The sequence below is a fragment of the Oryx dammah genome, unplaced genomic scaffold, assembly GCF_014754425.2.
Source record: "Oryx dammah isolate SB20612 unplaced genomic scaffold, SCBI_Odam_1.1 HiC_scaffold_24, whole genome shotgun sequence".
Lineage (NCBI taxonomy): Eukaryota > Metazoa > Chordata > Mammalia > Artiodactyla > Bovidae > Oryx > Oryx dammah.
This window is the reverse complement of record NW_024070208.1, coordinates 11,254,218-11,275,361: the sequence shown is the minus strand read 5'-3', so window position 1 is coordinate 11,275,361 and position 21,144 is coordinate 11,254,218. Positions and strand designations below refer to the sequence as shown.

Here is a 21,144-nt window from a genome sequence, read left to right as displayed (position 1 = left end):
ACGTCCAAGTGACACGTATTTGACTCTTCTCTTCTAGAATTACACTACTGGCTGTTTTTGACTTTTCACAACTTCTGCTTGTGTGGCTCCCTCCTCTCTAAAATGTGGATGGTTTTCCTCTTACAGGGCTTTTCTGTTGGGTGAGGTACATGGAGCACTTAGTACCTGGGGAATGTAACAAGTGCTCAATAAGCATTGCTGCTGTTATTTAATTTTCATTATTTAGATTTTTATTTGGGTTTTAAAATCAGTAAATGCACATCATAGAAAATTTGGAAAAATATTAGGGACCTGAGAAAGTAATGTCTCATTACTGATGACATTTTGGCATACTTCCTTCCAGATAATTAGGTATTTCCCAAAACTTAGGTCTGTTGCTTACAGAATGGACACTGGAATTTTTTGTTTATAGGAGTGTCTCTTCTGATTGATTTCTTCAAGAAGAATCAAGGTGGTAAGGGGCCCTATGCACCAGCACAGTGCCTGGCTCACAGTAGGCACTCAGTACTCATTTGAACTGTGCTGTTAGAACATTGGGGAAGGTTATTCATGCATTACCATCCTTTGCATTAAAAACATTATAAAATGATTTGAAAATAAAAATAAAGACAGCAGATGTGCATTCTGGCCTCAGGGAGACTGAGCTATTCTAAGAGTTTTGATACAGAAGTTAAATGTGCAAAGAGCTGAGTGAGAGAACATTGGGAAAGCTGCATTCTAAAGATCAGGGAACACTAATGACTGCATCTTTGAAACAGATGGTTCTCAAAAGTTTGCCAAAAAAAAAAAAAGTTGACCAGTAAGCTGCACAGCTCTCTAGTCTCTGGTAAAGATTCCTTCACCATCAATCTGTAGTAAGTAAAGACTCACCGTTTTTTTTAAGAAGATGGTCTCTGGATGCCATGACCCTTTAGAAGTAATGGCTTTTCTTTAAATCTAAATTTCCTTTCATTGGAAAAAATTAAATTTTTTGCTGTGCAAAGGAGAGCTTAGAAATGGGTGGTAGTACGCATAATATTGAACACTGACAACCCAGCACACAGGGATTCTTACTAGTAGTATGAATACTGCTTGGGACCTTGTGGCACATTGAAAGCCTTCTCTGTGCCTATGAGAGCTGCATTCACGCAAATCATCAAAGTTTTAAGTTATCTTTAAATTACTTTTGACTTAAATGAAAATAGAATGGCTGATTAATAGTCCCAGTAAAAATATCTGAAGTTGGACTGGTGGTATTTTGCAAAGTATCTGTCAGAATCACTTTTAAGAGCATATATAAGCATTGAAAGTGAAGTAGATATAAAAAGGAATTCATAGAAAATTAGTCTCTCCCCTTTTGCCTTTTAAGAAAGCCACTTTAAATGCTTTATTCTGTGCATTTCTTTTAATGAATGGAGTAAGCATACTTTCAAGTTCAAGTCAGCTTGTCTCAGTTGAAATAGGTTGTTACTTAGAGCTCTGACTTTGGCTTTATAAAGGCCTCTTTGTTCATAATGCACAATTACTCAGGTTGTAGTGGCTTTCAGAGATGCCAGTGCTAGTGTGTGCTGCTATTCAGGTGAAGCAAGGGACTTTTTATAGGCGATTCTTAGTACAGGAAAATGTGGTGTGAGCACGGGGTGCCTCATGGCTGAAGTTAGTTAAGGATACTGGTCATGTACACACTGCTTGTGAAGTCTCCATTTCTAGATAAGTTGAAAATTAAAGGAGCAAGATGCAGTTAGATGCAGTTTTAAATTTTAGTATGATATTAATAGACCTTTTCATTAATCAGTTTTGTGTCGTTGCTGACTATTGGATTTCTGTCCCTTTTTGATAAAGATCTCAACAGTGACAACTGAAAATGACCAGAGTCCTCATACTGTGTATGAGAAAATATTGGTAGTATTTTGCTTTATGAAAGTTGTCATAGTTCACTTTACAGAATTCTGGAGATCCTTGTAAATGTTTGTTTTTATTCATGTAGAATTTAAATACATATGTTACATTTAAAAGACTGATTGTTTTGCTTCTTTTCCAGTGAGATTTGTTTCATGTTTTTTCTTGTGAAAACATTTTTTGCTACATTTCTGGGCACCTTAAGAAAATACTCGGTCCACACCCCTTTTATACCTGTCACTTCATATCTGACTGAAAATACTGGCAGATTACTGTTAGTGTTTTGTTAAAGTATTTTAAAATGAAGATTTTTAAGGATTTTCTCCCTAAACTCTTTTGGTAGAAAGATTACCAGCAATTGCTACTTTAAATGATTCATCTTCACCAAAAAGATCAAAGAACCAAAGTGGACATAATAGGCTTGTCTTTTGGGTTTTTTTCCCTACTTAAAAAGTTGTAATTATTTTCTTAGAAGAAACATTAGAATATAAAATTCTAACTTGATTCTTAAAACTATTTGCATAATGGTTATTACTGTGTTTACCAGCACTATAAATGCTGATTTTTGCTAGGCTCAAATTGGGGCTGAGCATTATTTGAATAAGGAGAACGTAAGGTGATAAGTGCTCTGTGAGTGTATGTTAGGTAGATTCTGGGGGACCAGCCTTGATTAGAGAGTAAAGGATTCTTTTAGGAAGCTTTTAACATTTCATTGTAATAAGCGGCCTTAGTTTAGCACTCAGAAGCTCTTCATAGTCTTGTCTTATACCTTTTTCCATTTGTATTTTTCTCTGCTTTAACAAAAATCCTGGAGTTAAGGCAAACTGGTCTTCTCTTCACTGGCTGATAACACTGTCCTTTCTCACCTCGAGGCTCCAGTTTTTGACAGTTCCCTTTGCTTCTGGAGACCCTTGCCATCACTGTAAATGCTCCTGCCTCTCACAGCCCTCAAGGTGCCTGGAAGCCTTCCTGTTCACAGCCAGTGTGATCTCTCCTGAGTGTTAGTTGCCTTTCTTCAAGTGCTTCACACACTACTGAGTGGTCAGGGATGACCACATATTATTTTTTAATATGTAAAAAATCCCTCACATTCCTGAAGACTATACCTTGCTCACGGTAGATGTTTGATGATTATTGAACCAGTGATTGTAAAAACGTTATCATTACTGGTGTTATCAAAGCAGGTCCATTTACCCAATGCACAATAAGCCGAACACTTAAGACACTGATATTTGCAAAAGAGAGTTTATTCATGAGGCAGCTGAATGATGAGACAGGAGAACAACAACAAAAAATCTTATATCTGCCTCTCCAGAGGTGACAGACTTGGGATATTTATGGGATAAAGATGATCTGAGGGGTGGGGAAAAGGAAGGATGATAAAGTGAAGTCATTGGTGTCCTGCACGGGCATATCTGAGTTACACGTTTCTTCGTGAGATGCATGTTCAGAAAATGGCATTAGCATATTCTGAGGGTGACATATTTTGGCCCTCTGAGGTCAAACACTCATGGAGCCCCAGTTGAATGGTCAGTGGTCTTGACCAGTTTTAACGGCATGACTAACTCTAGGTTCCAGGAAAAGTTACCATTACTGTTGTGTGTTAGTCGCTCGGTGGTGTCTGACTCTTCACAACCCCATGGACTGTAACCCCCCACCAGGCTCCTCTGTCCGTGGGATTCTCCAGGCAGGAATACTGGAGTGGGTTGCCATTTCCTGCTCTGGGGGATCTTCCCAGCCCAGGGGTTGAACCCTGGTCTCCTGCATTGCAGGCGGATGCTTTACCGTCTGCAAAAGTAATAGCGGTTTTGAATTGCTGAAATTTACCTTTTGATATTAGAATACCTTCTTATATAAATGTGGATATGTTATACATCATTTTAATGCACATTTCTCACCTTTTTTTTTTTTTGCTAATGACTTACTACTTGCTGTTTATATTTATTTTAGACTAGGGAAATAATGTTAGATAAAAAGAAAAATTTGAGCAATTATCTTATTTGAGTTCAAAATGGGTCATAAAGCTGCAGAGACAACTCAAATCAACAACTCATTTGGCCCAGAAACTGCTAATGGATGTACATCGAAGTTGATCCTCTTAACAGCTATGTGAGACGTTGCCGAAGAACTCAGTGTCAACCATTCTGTGGTCGTTTGGCATTTGAAGCAAATTGGAATGGTGAAAAAACTGAATAAGTGGGTGCCTCGTAAGCTGACTGCAAATCAAGAAACCATTGTTTGGAAGTGTCATCTTCCCTTATCCTTTGCAACAACAGTGAACCATTTCTCAGTGGATTGTGATGAATGGAAAGTAGATTTTGTACAATTGGCAATGACCAGCTCAGTGGTTGGACCAAGAAGAAGCTCCAAAGCACTTCCCAAAGCTAAACTTGCACCAGAAAAGGTTATGGTCACTTTTTGGTGGTCTGCTGCCTGTCCCATCGACTATAACTTTCTGAAACCATTACATCTGAGATGTATGCTCAGCAGATCAGTGAGATGCACCAAAAACTTCCATGTCTGCAGCTGGCTTTGCTCAACAGAAAGGGCCCAGTTCGTCTCCATGGCAGTGCCCAACTGCACATTGACAACCAGCACCTCAAAAATTAAATGAATTGGGCTGTGAAGTTTGGCATCATCTGCCATATTCACCTGACCACTCACCAATGGACTACCACTTCTTCAAGGATCTCAACAGCTTTTTGAAGGAAAAATGCTTCCACAACCAGCAGGAGGCAGAACATGCTTTCAAGAGTTCATTCAATCCTGAAGCACTGATTTTTATGGTACAGGAATAAACAAACTTATTTCTTGTTGGCAAAAATGTGTTGATTGTAATGGTTCCTATTTTGATTGATAAAGATGTGTTTGAACCTAGTTATAATGATTTAAAATTCATGGTCCAAAACTGCAGTTGGTTTTTCACCAGTGGGTCACTAATATAATGACCCATACATCAGAGGTGTTTTACATAGTGGATGCTTAAAGGTGTCTTCATGCTACATGAAACTTGGAGGGTATGCAATTTGCAAGAACAATTAAAGTGACTTTAGTCAATAAAGGCAAGTTACAGGATGTTATTATTAAGCAAGTTATAATTTAAGGGATCTAACTCATGACTTCCCTTAGTTTTACTTGTTTTGATATTTTTATGCAATGAAATAAGTTTTTCTACTCTGAAACAGGTTAATGTACACACATACATAGTAACTTCTTTAGAACGGTTTCTCAGTGGTGGGCACTGTTAACTTTTGGGGCTGGGTAATTCTTTGTTGTGGGTGTTACCCTGTATGTTGTAGGATATTTATATTTAGTAGCACCGCTTGCCTTTCCTCAGGAGCTTCCCAGGTCGCTCAGTGGGGGGAAAAAAAAAAAAAGGCCACCTCCGAATGCTGGAGATGCAAGAGACACCGGTTCAACCCCTGGGTGGGGAAGATCCCCTGGAGGAGGAACTGGCAACCCACTGCAGTATTCTTGCTAGGAAAATCCCACAGATGGAGGAGCCTGGTGGGCTACAGTCCGTGGGGTTGCAGAGCCGGACAGGACTGAGCAACTGAGCAGATACACACACAGCCTCTCCTCACCTGTGCCTCAGTTGTGATGCCCCCGACAGTGTTTCCAGACATTGCCAAATATCCCCTCGGGGACAAAATCACCCCAGTTGAGAACACTGCTTTAAAAGAAGAAAAGCATGTGATTTCTAGACTCTTAATTGTAGTTTAGAGTGTGTATGTATATTGTTTTTGAAGGTTGCTTTTAAGTAGAAACAAAGTAATTGTTTCAGAGTTCTCCGAATTTAGCTTTGTAATTTAGCTTTGGAAGCAAGGACACTATTAATTCTTACAAAACATTGATAACTTAAGGAAATTGCTTTTTTTTTTTTTTTAACTGTTCCATGTATTTTACATTGAATAATTGATTTTTTTTGGTGTCTCCTCCAGATTGAAATTAAAATGAAAAAGCCAGAGGCTGTGAGATGGGAAAGGCTAGAGGGGCAAGGAGATGTGCCTAACCCCAAACCGTTCATAGCAGGTTTGTTTTCTGGCCTTGATGTGCTTTAGATTCATGTTGTGTTATATAGTTGAAATTAAATAGTGATGAGTATTCTTTCTACTTCATTATTTATGTTCTCAAGATAAAATACATGGAGTATATAATAAGGTTGCTCTGTAATGAATACAAAATATTTCTTAATGGTGGTTCTAACTTCTTAAACTCCATAAGAATACAAATGAATGGCATCAGAGCCCAGAGGGAATTGGAGTTTATTGTTTACCGTGGCAGTTTGTAACATTGGCTGGGGGTTGTTTTTGTGTGTTGGCCTTTCCTGTTTTTTATGTATAATAGTTTTACTCTGCTGATATATTTCCCGCTCTTCCTTTCCCCTCTTATTTATGCCTTTCTGTTTCTTCTAATATAGTCAACTCTAATTTCCTGGAATTTCAGGGCTTCCCAGAGAAAAGTATCTAGCACATTTCACTATTTTTCTAAGAGGTGGAGGCAGACAGCTAATGAAGGCCTAAGGCAAGCCTATGAGTAGAGTAGAAAACAAGGGTTGATTGCTTAATCCTTTAAGGGAAAGACTGCTTTATGTTGGGGTCAATTCTAAGCATAGGCAATAGACAGGTGTTTTTCTAACGCAGTGATTAATCTGTGCGACACACTTAGACCTACAGTCTAAGACTGTTTTATAGCAGTGACCTCATTAATGAATGGAGAGAGATTACCTTTTGATTAGAGATAATGCTCTGATTTGATGACTAAAGTGAGGTAACTTTGTTTCAGCTACTTTTTGATTTTTCACTGCTTTCTTCTGTAGTATAAAATACAGCTTCATTGTGGCACCCTGTAGAAAATGCCAAGTTCGCCAGTGGAACATTCATCTTCAAATTTTATTTTGAGGTAATTTTAGGTTCTAATAGAAGTTGCAGAAATTCAGAGTTCCCATGTACCCTTCACCCAGTTCCCTGCATGACATTGTCATAGCTAACCTACAGCATAATTAGCAGAGCCAGGAAATTTACCCTCCCAGATAATTTTTAGGAATCGAAATGATTCAGGTTGGTATATGAGCTGTTCATTAAGCTTCTATGCCCTGCTGTATGTGAAAGATTTGGTAAAGATGTTATGTGCTTCTCATGGGGTTGATGCCCAGAGATTTTTGGATTGAGGTTTATATATAGCATAAAGCATTTTTTAAAAAACATATTTTAAATGTAGTATCTCACCTAGTTCTAGCAGCAGCCCTGTATAGTAAGTGACCTCGTATTGTTCCTCCGATCTTATGGGCTCAGAAAGGTTAAACAGCTTGCCTGAGATTACCCCACAGTTTTCATTGTCCAGGACTAAATCTGAGTCTTCAGAGTCCGGGTCTGGTTCTTCTACCCCATGTGTGATACTGCTTGTTGCTGCATTTTCTAACAGTGGGAAGTCTCTGCTGACATGAGTAGCTTTGCAGTTAGTTGATGTCAGAGTGAATAAGCAAGAAGCTAGGTTACCTGTCTCTGAGTAGTTCATCTGCCACCTACAGATAGTAATGTTTTTCTGAGATTAAAGATTTTTTTGGTGTTATAGTTACAGACTCTTTTTAAACTCAATGCCTTGGATATGCAAGATAGTATTCCTCCTGACCGGTTATATTTTTTTGTAAGGGGTTAATGTGCTTATCAGATTGTTTGACAAGCTGGAGACTGCAGATAAGGGCAAGTTGTTAACCTATCTGTGCCAGCTTTCTTATCTGTAAAATGGAGATGAGAACTGTGGTCCCATCTGGCAAATCAGCATTAGGATTAATTAAACCCGTGTGTCCTAAGTTCTTAATTTACCATTGGCATGCGTTTTTTGTTTTCTTGGCTCCTAGTGAAAATGTACAAAAGAAAGAGATTACTGGTGGAGGACAGGTGGATAGAATTGGAAAACAGTTTGCTTGTCCTGTATAAAACTGGTGTGTTGTCGTTTTGTCTTGTTAGAGATTGGGTGGTGAGATGGGCGGGAGAGAGGTAAAGGGAAAGGACGGAAAACAGAGCGAACGATTCGTTTCTCATCTCTTTTGAGAAAGGGGATATATAGTGGCAATAGTGGAAGAGGGGCATGTAGACTAGCATAATGTGTCCTAATTCATAGGGAAGTTTTAAATTCATAGGGAAGTTTTTTTTTTTTTTTTTTTTAAGGCTATCTAGCTGTACCATCCAGTGTAGTAGCTGCAAACCACCTGTACCTATTGACCACTTGGAATATGAGTAGTCTGGATTGTGATGTGCTCTAAATGTAAAATAGATAACAGATTTTAGACTTAGTGTAAAAAGTATATATAAAATATATTAATATTTTTATACTGATTTCATGTTGAACTGATACTATTTTGGATGTAGGCTAAATAAGACATTTTTAGAATGCATTTTACCTGATTGTTTATAGACTACTAGAAATTTTAGAATTATATTTGTGACTCACATTTGTGGCTTATGTTATATTTCCATTGAATAATGAACAGAACTGCTCTTATAGTTCTTAGGTAATCTGGTTAGTTTCTTTTAAACTATTTGTGTGTCAAGACCTTGATTCCCTTGGTCTTTGGGGCAGTTTTGGCAGCGCCCTGAATCTCCCTGGGCTGGTTGCCTCTCTGGCTGCAAGCAGCCTCTGTTTACTCCCAATGTGTAATATTATTTCCTGTGTGCACATGATGTGGGCATTGACCTCTGGATCATGTACTCTTTTTCAGCATTCAAGAATTCTTTATTGTTTTCTCCTGTTGAAGTAATCTGATATTTTTAATGTGGTGAGAGGATGGAGTCTTAAGTCACTGTCAGATGGCATGGCATTGTCAAATGGCATGGCATTATTTTCAGTTTAATTTTACTCTGAAAGATACAAGTACCTCAGGAGAAGCTACTTTACACACACACACACCGCCTAGGAGAAGCTACTTTACACACACACACAGACACAGACACCCCCCCTCCAATATCATTTTATGTGTTTTTAGCTTTGCTGGGTCTTTGTTGGCTCACGGCTCTTCTCTAGTTGTGGCGAGTGGGGGCTGGTCTCCAGTTGTGATACGCAGGCTTCATCTCTTGGGGAGCGCTGGCTCTAGTTGGGCAGGCTCCAGTAGCCAAGGCCATGGGCTCAGTAGTTGCAGCTCCCGGGCTCAGATCGCTGGCTCAGTAATTGTGGTGCACAGATTTAGTTGCTCCATGGCATGTGGTATCTTTCCGGACCAGGGATAGACGCGGTATCTCCTGCATTGACAGGTGTATTCTGAGCCACTGAGGAAGCCCTAGAAGCTGTATTTTCTAACATTTGTTAAAGCTTTGTTTAGAGAAAGTTTGTTAATGAAGCATCTATTTTAAAAAGTCAGTATTTTTAGAATTGTTGGTACAATCTTTGCACCTTTTCTGTAAACAGAGTTCCTGTATGTGGGCTTCCCTAGTGGTCCAGTGAGTGATTAAGAATCTGCTTGCCAGTGCAGAGGGCACAAGTTTGATCCCTTATCTGGGAAGATTCCACATGCTGTGGGGCAGCTAAACCTGTGTGCTACAACGACAGAGCCAGCGCTCGAGAGCCCGTGGGTCGCAACTCCTGAGCTTGTTTGCCACAACTACTGAAGTCCGCATGCGCGGAGCCCCAGCTCAGGAACAAAAGAAGACACTGCAGTGAGAAGGCTGCGCACGGCAAGAGTGGCCCCCAGTCACCGCAGTTAGAGAAAGCCTGCAGCAGTGAAGACTCAGCACAGTCAGAAATAAGTAAAAATAGTGGGTCTTAGAAGAGAAGTTCCTGCATGCTCCTCACACAGTTTCTCCTATTAGTAACATGTAGGCTTTCTTTGTTAATCTAGTTTTCCATAATGTACCAAAAGTTTACACGATGAGTTATTTTGCTCAAAAGAAATTTCCTGATTTTACATTATGCTTACCGATTCAGTCTTTAGAGGTTTTAAATGTTAATTATTGATTTATATATCAGAAAGACGTTTATTACAAACATGAAATTTAATGATTTAAACTATTGGCTGAGATGTAAACACCATGGTCACAAAGTTACGTGCGCTTGACATAATCGACACATGTTGATTAATCACGTCTTTTTTTTACTCCATAGATGTAAAAAACCTATATCCATCATCATCTCATTATACAAGAAATTGGGATAAATTGGTCGGTGAGATCAAAGAAGAAGAAAAGAATGAAAAGTTGGAGGGAGATGCAGCTTTAAACAAATTATTTCAGCAGATCTATTCAGATGGCTCTGATGAAGTGAAACGTGCCATGAACAAATCATTTGTAAGAACATAAACTTTAAGAAAATCTGTTATAGTAGTAAATTTCAGAAATTAAAAAATATAAGTAAAGAGTGATTATCAGATTGTATGTACTGTAGTTGGGAGACCATTTTAAATGGGCTTTGTCTGACCACTTCTTCTTGCTTGAAACTTAATAATCGAGAAAGTTGGAAACTTGTGGAAGAGGCGAGAAACAAATGGTGTATGTAGTCCACGTAAATTTTTTCCTCAGGGAGTTAGAACTTGAAAGACTTGAGATCCCAAGGTTAGAGTGGGTGGTAGGAGTTACTCTAGTCAGATTTATCACAGGAGCTGAGTGGGCATCCAGTGTTTTCCATCTAGTAGCATATGTGGTCTCAGTGTCGAGGATGAGGAATATAGAAGGGAGGCGTCCAGAACAGTGTTGGCCAAGTGGTCGGGGCATGCTGATTATCCACTGGTTTGTTAATAATTTCTCTGTTAGTTAAGAAAATTCAGGCTCTTCGCCGGGGCATGAATATCACCCGAATTTGGCCTCAGTTCTGTGGAACCGTGTAGATTTTGCTTGGAGCTGTAATCATTGGGCTTCCACCTGTAGCTCTGGAAATGTCAGTGTCTTTTAAGGCATTTATTTTTACAGTAGAAAATTAATTTTAATTATTAAATATTAACTTTAACATTTAAATAATAAATGTGTTTGAGGTAATAAGTGTGTTTGAGGCTTAGATATTCCATATCAAGTTACCATGTGGTAACTGATCATGACCGTGGTTTTCACTATTGCTTTAGAATTTTTTTATATTAAACTTTTTACATTGAGATAATTGTAGATTCCCATACAGTTGGAGAAGGTACAAGAGATGCCTTCTATCTTTTACAGATTTCCCCAGTGGAAGCATCTTGCAGAGTTAATATTACAGCCATGATGTTGACAGTTAAGATAGAGAACATTTCTTTCTGTTGCCACAGGATTCCCTCATCGTCGTCATCTTATACCCATGTTCACATCCTTTTTTCCTACCCGTCCTTAGCCCATGGCAGCCACTAATCTGGCGAGTTTGTCAGATAGGGAGTCTGCAAATATTTTCTCCCAGTCTGTAGCTTGTCTTTCTTTTCTTAACAGTCTTTAGCAGAACTGAGGTATAATTTTGATGAAGTCCAATGTATCAATTTTTGTTCTATGGATCATGGGTTTGGTGTCAGGTTCTAAGAACTCTTTGCTTAGTTCTAGATCTCAAAGATTTTCTTCTGTGTTCCTTTTTTTTTTTTTTAAATATGTTTACTTATTTGGCTGTGTGGGTTCTTAGTTGCTGATCTTTGTTGCATCCTGTGACGTCTCGTTGCAGCACGCAGACTCTCTGACTGGCGTGTGCAGGCTTCAGTAGTTGCAGTACACAGACTTAGTTGCTCTGTGGCATGTGGGGTCTTAGTTCCTTGACCAGGGATCGAACCCACATCCCCTGCACTGCAAGGCAGACTTTCAACCCCTGAACCACCAGGGAAGTCGCTGTGTTCTTTCTTGTAATACAGGTTTTTCTTACTGCATCTTAGTCCATGATCCATTTTGAGTTAATTTTTATATGAAGTATGAGATGCAGGTTAAGCTTCTTTTTTTTTTTTTGACCTGTGTATGTTCAGTTGCCCCAGCACCATCTGTTGAAATGGCTGTCTTTCCGTTCTTGAATTGCCTTTCATCTTTCTCAAAAATCAGTTGAGCATATTAACGTTGAGTCTGTTTCTGGGGTCCCTGTTCCATTGTTCTGAGTGTCTGTTGCTCTGTTTATACCACAGTCTAAGTTACTGTTGCTATTTTAAGTCTTGAAATTGAACCGATTTATTTCCTCTACTCTTATTTTTCATTTTTAAAATTGTTTTGGATATTTCAGTTCCTTTGCCTTTCTATAAATTTTAGAATAGTTTGTCTAATGTGGAAAAAGTCCTGTTAGGAATTACATTGAGCTGTATACCAGTTTGGAGAAATTGACATCTTTACTGTGCCGAATCTTCCAGCCTCATTTATTTAGATCCCTGATTTCTTTCATCATTGTTGTGCACTTTTCAGCATGTAAATGCAGTATGTGTTTTACTAGATACACCAAAGTATTTGGTTCTTTCTTTGAGTGATTGTCAATGATATTATGTATTTTTCTTATCCATGTGTTTGTTGCTAGTATCTAGAAACACAGGATTTTTTTTTTTTTTTTTTTAATGTTTCTCTTGTCTTCTGTGACCTTACTGAACTCACTGGTTCTGAGAGATTTTTTTGGTAGATCCCTTGTAATTTTCGGTGTAGACAGTCTTCAAATAGGGACAGTTTAATTTCTTTGTTTCTGATATGTGTGCTGTTTATCTGCTTTTATTGCTATACTGATTGACTAGACCTCCCATTATTATGTTGAATAAGAGTAGACGTCCATGCCTTGTTCCCCATCTTAAGGGAAAAACTATTCAATCTTTCACTGTTAAGTATAATGTTAGCTGTAGGTTTTTGTAGATGCTTATCAAGAAGAAAGTTTTGCTCTGTTTCTGTTTTCCTAAGATTTTTTTTATCACGAATGGCTGTTGACTTGTAAAATGTTTTTTCTGCTTTGAATCAGTATGATTAGGTAGGTTTTTTGTTCCTTTAACTTGTTTAAGTAGTGATTTTATATGATTAATATGATTATTTTCTTCATGGAACCAACTTTGCACCTCTGGGATAAACCCCACTTGGTCAGTGTATAATTCTTTTTGTGGTATATTATTCAGTTGTGTTTTCAAATGTTTTAAACATTTTTTTATCTGTACTTATGAGGGACATTGGTCTGTAGTGTTCCTTTTTTTGGTGCCATTCTTTTCTGGTTTTGGTATCAGGGTAATACTTCATAGAATGAATAGGAAAGTGCTCAGTCCTCTTTTTTTGAGGGGAAGGGATTTGTAGAATGAGTGATAATTTGTCTTTAAAGATTCTTTTAAACCAGTGAAGCCATCTAGGCCTTGATACTTCTTTTGGGGGGAGGTTTTAAATTATGAATTTCATTATCCTGATAGCTTATAGGACTGTTCAGGTTATCTATTTCACATTCAGTGACTTGTGGTAGTTTGTTTTTAGGGATTGGTCTGTTTTGTTTAAGTTGTTAGTTGGTATGATTTCCTTCTTACTCTTTTGACGGCTGCAGGGTCTGTAGTGATAACCTATTTCAATCCTGTGATAGTAATTTGTCTTTTCTCTCTCTTTTTTCTTTGTCTTGCTAGGGTTTTTCAATTTTACTGACTCACCCTCTTTTTTTTTTTTTTGGTTCCCCCAAAGAATCAGCTTTTTGGTTGATCTTAAATTTTTCCTGTTTTTTATTCTAAATTTCATTTATTTCTGGTTTTAATTATTTTCTTCCTTATGCTTGATTTGGGTTTATTTGCTATTGCTTTTTTTAATAGATTCTTCAGATGTGTGCTTATTGATTCAACCCTTTAATTTCTTTTTTCTATTATATGTGTTTATGCTCTATGTTTCCCTCTCAGGAATTTTAGCTGTCTCCTACAAATTTTTATTTTATATTTTCATTTTTATTCAGTTCAATATATATTTTTATTTCACTTGAGACTTCTTACTTTAAGTATATATTCCACTTGAAAAGAATGTATATTCTACTCTTGTTGAATGGAGTGTTCTGTAGATGTCAGTTAAATCCTGTTGATTGATATTCTTACTGAATTTTTAAAAAATATTCTTAGTTGATTTTCTGTCTTACTGTTCTATTCATTGTTGACAGACGGTCTTCAGCTATAATCATAGATTTATTGATTTTATATTTAAGTTTTGTGAATTTTTGCTTCACATATTTTAGAGCTCTGTTTAGTTCATATGTGTTTAGGATTGTTACATTTTCATGGTGGATTGCTTTTTTATCATTATACAATGTCATTCTCTAGCTCTGGTAATTTTTTTTGCTAATATTAATATAGCTGATTATATCTTTTGTTTAATTTTTGCATGATATATCTTGTTCTATCCTTCTATTTTCAGTCTGCCTAAGTCATACTTTTTTAAATTTTAGCTTTTAAAAATTTTATTGGAGTATAGTTGATTTACAATGTTGTATTAATTTCAGGGTTACAGCAAAGTGATTCAGTTATATATACACACACACACATATATTCGTTATTTTTCAGATTCCTAAGTCATATGTAAAGTACCTTTTGGACAGCATGTATTCGTGTCATGTTTTTGTTTAATTTACTCTGCTGCCACTGCTGCTAAGTTGCTTCAGTCGTGTCTGACTCCACGACCCCGTGGACAGCAGCCCACCAAGGTCCTCTGTCCACGGAATTCTCTAGGCAAGAGTACTGGAGTGGGTGGCCATTTCATTCTCTTAATTTACTCTACCAGTCTCTTTTAATCGATGCATTTGGACCACTTACATTTAATTATTGATACATTAGGACTTAGTCTGCCAAAGAAGTTTTCTCTTTGTTGTTTTTCCTGTTCTCCTGTGATTACATGAACATTTTTTAGAATTTCATCTTGAGTTATATAGTATTTTTTAGTGTATTTTCTTTGTATAGCATTTTTAGTGGTAGTTCTAGATTTTATATTAGCTATATTATACTTCTCTTAGTCTCCTGGTATCGTTTTTTGAAACTGACATTGAGAAATGTTACCTCTCTTTATGTACCTTTCTTTATCTTTTCTCATTTATAATTTCTTAAATATTTCTTCTGCATACATTTAGAAATCACATCATAAAGCATAGTAACTTAGAAAACTTAGAAGAGGAAAAGCAAGTTCTCTTGTATCTCTCTGTCTTGTGGCCTGCCTTCCTTCCTTACTGTGTTTCAAGGTTCCGGTTTCTGCTGTTTCTGTCTAGAGAGGTTCCTTAAGGCATTCTTTCAGAGTAGATCTGTCCGTGACAGACTCTCTGTATTGGCAAGGATTTCTTTGGGTTTATACTGATTGGAATTTGCTCAGTTTCTTGCAACCATAGATTTATGTTTTTTGCCACTTTTAGGATGTTTTCATTGATTGTATCATTGAGTACCTTTTCAGACCGGCCTTCTTTGTTTTCTTCTCCCTGGAACTTGATGATACAGATACTGGATAGTTTGTTACAGTACTACGCATTCCTGAGGCTCTTCATTTTACCTCTCTTCTGTCATTCAGGTTTATATAGGTTCGTTTTCCAGTTCACTGATTGTTTATTTTCTCTATTCTGCTCTTGAGCCCGTTCACCAATCTTTTTATTTCATGTGTATTTTTCAGTTCTAAAACTTTTATTTGGTTCTTCTTTATATCTTTGTTTACTGAGGTTTCTGTTTTTTTCATTTGTTTCAAGCTAGTTCATAATTCTTATTGAAACATTTTTACCCTGACTGCTTTAAAAGTATGTCGGATCATTTTAACTTCTCTGTCATCTCTGTGTTAGCATCTATTGGTTGTCTTCTCTTTTTAAATATATAATCTGAAATCTTTCTGGTTCTTGGTGTTTTTCATAAGTGCCAAGTGGTACCTAGTTGAAACCTGGACATTTTCATATTATGAAACTGTAGATCTTATTTAAACCTTCCTTCTGAAGGAGCTTTCTCTGACGACCACTCTGGCGAAGGAAGGGAAGTTAACCACTTCACTATTGCCAGGTGGAGGTAGAAATCCAAGTATCCCACTCTGCCTCTGTGGACACCCCAGGCCACTCCTTGTTACTGCTGGGAATAGGCAGCTGTTCAGCTGCCCAGGTGGTTTCCACTGAGCCCGGTCAACAGAGGAGGCCAGATCATGGTACCATAGCATGGGTCAGAGTCTAGGCTCTTCACGGCGCTGGCCTGGGTGGAGATGGACCACAGTCTTCACTGTGGTTATGACTGGGGTGGTTACTGTCTAAAAGGTTTCTGTTTTCCTATTGGTCTTCATCTTTGGCTAGAGAAAGCAGCCTTTTGTTGGGTTTTTTGGTCATACCCTTTGGCACTTCAGCTTCTTCAGTTCCAACTCTTGAAAAAATGAGGCAAAAGAAAACCCAAAGAACTCACCACCATGTTGTTCCTTGGGTCCCAGGGTCTCTAGCTGACTTGTCCTCTTATATTTGTTATTTAAATGACATTCAAGGTTTTTAGTTGTACTTAGTGGAAAGAATAAGAAAAAGTATATTATTAATGCCTCCAAAAGGAGAAAGCAGTCCCCCCCAGCCACACACACACACTTGGCGGTTTGTGGGATCTTAGTTTCCTAGCAAAGGATCAAACCTATGCCCCCTGGAATCCTAACCTCTGGGCCCCCAGGTAATTCCCAGAAATTAGTTTAAATATTGACTTTTTTAAGAGCTTGCTAGACAAAATAGTGTGTAAAATTTCAAAGATACGGAATCTGTGTCCGTTTTCATATAGAAACTTTGCTAATTGTAATTGAACTATACACATGCATAAATAAGCCCTCTGTCTGGCAACATTGATCTTGGCTTCTGTCCTTGTGGGAATACCGGCATACCTTGGAGACCTGTGGATTTAATTCTAGACTGCCATTTTAAAGCAAATCTTGGAATAAAGTGAGTCATACCATTTGGTTTTCTAGTTTGTATGAAAGTTACATTTACACTATGCTGTAGTCTGTTGAGTGTGTAATAACATGTCTAAAAAACAGTGTATGTACCTTAATTTAAAAATACTTTATTGCTAAAATATGCTAACTTTATCATCTGAGTCTTCAGCAAGTCGTAGTTTTTTGCAGGAGTAACATCAAAGATCACTGGTCACAGATTCTCATAACAAATATAATAACAGTGAAAAAGTTTGAAATAGAAGAGAATTATCAGAATGTGACAGAAACATGGAGTGAGCACACACTGTTGGAAAAGTGGCTTAGCAGCTCACTTGAAGCAGGGTTGCCACAAACCTTCAAGTTGTAAAAAAAAATGCAGTATCTACAAAGTGCAATAAAGGGAAGCACAATAAAATAAGGTCTGCCTGTACAGAGAAGCAGACTGTCTCATCTGTAATCTCTCAGTCTACTTGGGCAAGAAAACCAAGTGTACAGAATAAATCAGGGAAGTGCTCAGATGCACTGCAGTCCATAGAAGAAAGGGGAAGATAAATGTCATCAGCAGACATGATCAGGTTATAAATTAAATCTGTTTTCAGTTCTCTTAGGAGTAATTTATTATATAGACTTGTCCCATTTTATTCAGTATTTTATTTGAAGCCTACTATGTGCCAGGCTACAGCATTTAAGTATTGATAACTATGTATGGTGTGTATGGTAAGTATTGATCTAGCATTTGAGTATTGGTAATATATGGTAAAAAATATGTATGCTAAAGTATCGATCTAGCATATAACTATTGGTAAAATATGCTCCTTGCCTTTTAGAAACTCTCAGCTTTAGTTTGAAGCCAGGGGTGGGAAGCAGGTATAAGAAAGCAAATCCTTACAATTTTAACAATGTAATGTCATCCAATTTATATTATATATTGCTCACCCAGTAGACAAATCTTAGGAGAGGAAGTAGCTAGAGTCCTAAATAGGGTCAAAGGAGGCCACAGAAAGACGGTGCCATGTCAGGCTTGGAGGATGACATTTCACGCATCTCTCTCCATGGGAGAAGAGCGTCCCATGTGGAGGAGCCCAGGGGAAGGAGCTTGGCAGAGAGTGTGGGGCATTGGCATTGTTTAGAGGCTCCACTGTAGTGGTAGCATGTACAACTATACATTCACCAATAACGCAAGTTGGTTATTTTTAAATGTTTAGATTTTTAGCAGCTTCCTTGCTGTGATCCAAGTCAGTGTTTTGGTTTTTTTTTTGATTGCAGTAAGATTACAGATGGTAGTCGTGTTTAGTCACTAAGTCATGCCCAACTCTTCTGTGACTTCTGTGACCCATACACTGTAGCCCGCCAGGCTCCTCTGTCCGTGGGATTTCCCGGGCAAGAATGCTGAGATGAATTGCCATTTCCTTCTCCAGGGCATCTTCCTGGCCCAGGGATTGAAGCTGCGTCTCTTGCATTGGCAGGCAGGTTCTTTACCACTGAGCCCCCTGAGAAGCCCCAAGATAACAGTATCTAGAGCTTTATTTTTTTAATGTATTTATGAATATGCTAAGATTGTTGGTAGCTGTTATATTCAGTGGGTAGTAAATAGATGGCAGATTCTTTCCTGAGACACTATATCTGTATGTGTATGTACCTTGATTCAAAAATAATTCCACTGTACACTTGCATGTATTTGACATAGAACATTAAGAGACTCCTAGAGTTCTGTCCAACCAGAAAGAGTTTACTTTGCAAAATCTTTATTAAGCTCTGCAAAAGAGATTATATCATCATTTTCCTTGGGAGCCAGCTTCATCTGAAGGTGGTTTTTCCGTATATACCTCTATGCTGGTCAGCAAGGAGACATGGTGTTTTATATGGTAGTGTCTGTGGACATGGTCCTCCTACATAACTAGAGTCTCCTTTTCAGATTTTTACAAAGTATAGTAACTTACCTGGAAAGCCTAACATTAACATATTGTGTTGTGTGTGTGGAGCCAAACATAGCTTGTGTTTGGTGCTCTGTGCTTGGAATATTTTTTGAAAAATAATTGTTTGGATTATATGGTCCAAGAATTAATCTATTTTTATTTCTTATTGCAGATGGAGTCTGGTGGTACAGTTTTGAGTACCAACTGGTCTGATGTAGGTAAAAGGAAAGTTGAAATCAATCCTCCTGATGATATGGAATGGAAAAAGTACTAAATAAATTAATTTGTTATCACTGTATTGCGTATATTCACCTAATGCCCATTGTGTATTAATATTGCATTCTTGAATTTTGAACACTGAGTACATCTTTTCAGAGATTATACCTCTTTACCTCTCTGTGCTTTAGAAATTATTTTCTAGTGTTCTGAAAGTTTAATGAAGATCACATTTTATCACTTTTGTCCTTAAGGATTTCAGATATGCTGAAATGGAATGAACTATCATTTGCTACTAGACAGATTATTTCTACCTAGTAGTGGGAGTGGAGAAATCATTAATGGTTATATCTTGGGTTATTGCCTTATTTTCGATGCAGTATTCTATTAATAATTTATTAGACCTGGCAACTTTGGGTGAGCATAGATTTCTCAATTTCAGTGTTAGATTGTTTGCTTTTAAAAACTGCTTTTGAATGGAGTTGTAAATACAATTTTTCTATGAAAAAGTTTGGTTTATTTACCTTTTTCTTAAGTTTTTAATGAAAACTTTGAGAAATTATTTATCACAAGGAATTCCCATTTGATTATTTTTATGAGAAATATTTGTAATTGCACTGAGAATTTTGGTCCTTACCTTTCAAATTCCTGTGTAAAACATTGACACCTGAGTTTTCTATTCTGTAAATTAACTATACTGAAGTCTAATCTGTAAATCTGGGTCACACAGTAATTTAGAAGAGCCCAGCTCCATTTCTTGCTGCTTTTGCCACAGCAGGATTCCTGAAATTACAGCACTGGTGGCTTGATTTGGTTTTTGTGTTTTTTTTCTTTATTAGAAAATCTCTCTTCTCACAGCCCCATGATTAGTTTTGGTGGTTTAGGGCAGCTGTTGAGAGGGTAAATTAATATGTATATATTTAGTATGTATTCTGTTTCTAGAATAAATAGATACCATGGGAATACAAAAACCAAAAGACATGATCATTAACTTCAAAGACTTTATAATCTAGCAGAGAGAGAAAATTAACATTCATGAAGGAATGGTTGAATGGTGAACTTATTATAAATAGAGGTTTGAGATCGAAAAAGCGTTCTATGATTACAATTCTTGGCAGTCTAAGCTGTTGCAAAGCAGAGGCCACGGATGACCTGTAGGCCTGATGGGCTTTCCCGTTGTGGTTTCAGAGCCATAGTGCCCTCGAGGTTGGTGTCTGTTAGGTCTTACTGACATTTTGTGGCAAAGCAGTATTATGTACCCTCACAGCAGAGGATGGCGTAAATGGGAGGCAGATTAGCCATCATGTCCAAAGAGAGTGGGTTCTCAGCCTTTTGATTTGAGTCATTTGACGTGATGTGTAGGAGAGTTCTTGAGGAAGGAGAGTTGAGGTGATACCTGACCACACCTTGGCCTGCCGTCACTGCTTGTTTATGCATGCCGCAGTTTTCACTTGTCTTTCTGCCCCTTCGAGTTAATGGGCTACTTTTTTTGTTGTTCTTGAACACTGAAAGAAAAGGCAAAATGAAGTTCTTGCATGTATGAATTTGTAAGATTTTCTGCTTGGGAAACAAGCCAGTGATGTTTTCTCAGTACCATTAGTCCTCAGGGGCTCTCGTTACAGAGTTAGGAAGTCAGAGGCCTGCAGAACAACCCCGAGACAAGATTCCTGGCTCCAGCAAGTCCCTGCCACCCATTAGCTCTAAAATCCTTAACAGGCTGACAGCCTTCCTGTGTCTTAGGTCCTTAATCTGTAAATAGTCTATAGGGTCTTAAAGTTTAATTAAAAGTCCATGATTCTAAATACGGAAGCGTTTTTGCCTCTTAAAAGCAGCTTCTTTTTTAGGAATGACACTGTTATAACAGAAGTCAGGTTTTTGAAAAGGTTCTAGTACTATTAATAGTTTTTCTTGCATTTTAAAGGATGTATTATCTAAAGTTTGTTTTTCTGTTGCCTAACAATGTGGGATTCAGGATTTTGCTGAGCCACTTGGTGTTCCTGATATACGTGACTATGTTACACAATGCCTAGTCTAAATACAGTAGGTTTATGGGTGAAGAAAGGAATTTTAAGAAGTGGTTTGGATGGCTTGCCTTAAAGTAACACGCTAAAGTACTGCTTCTCTTTTACCATTCTGTGCAATGAAAATTTATGACTCCAGAAAGTTAAAAAACTTCATTTTGAGCCTCTTAACTTACTGTCTACTCTCTCAGGTTGGGTATTAATTGGTCCCACTTTGTTTCTAGGCTCCCATTTTCTTCCTCCTTGCCTGCTCCCTCCCCTCCTCTACCCCTTCTCCCTCCCCTCCTCTTCTCTCCCTTCCCCTCCCCCCTGGGTCATGGCAGTACAACCTGGAGTCCTAACCACTAAGCTACC

At 37.8% G+C, this 21,144-nt stretch overlaps 1 protein-coding gene across 1 annotated transcript in view; it reads left to right on the top strand.

Moving 5' to 3' along the window:
• The window catches only part of SUGT1 (SGT1 homolog, MIS12 kinetochore complex assembly cochaperone), a 40,540-nt gene extending 21,262 nt beyond the window's left edge, over window positions 1–19,278 (top strand). The window contains exons 11-13 of the mRNA XM_040267175.1: window positions 5,820–5,910; window positions 9,976–10,157; window positions 18,726–19,278. Coding sequence (XP_040123109.1) covers window positions 5,820–5,910; window positions 9,976–10,157; window positions 18,726–18,827 — 375 coding nt within the window. The 3' untranslated portion in view covers window positions 18,828–19,278. The remainder of the gene's footprint in view (window positions 1–5,819; window positions 5,911–9,975; window positions 10,158–18,725) is intronic.
• Window positions 19,279–21,144: the final 1,866 nt, after the last annotated feature.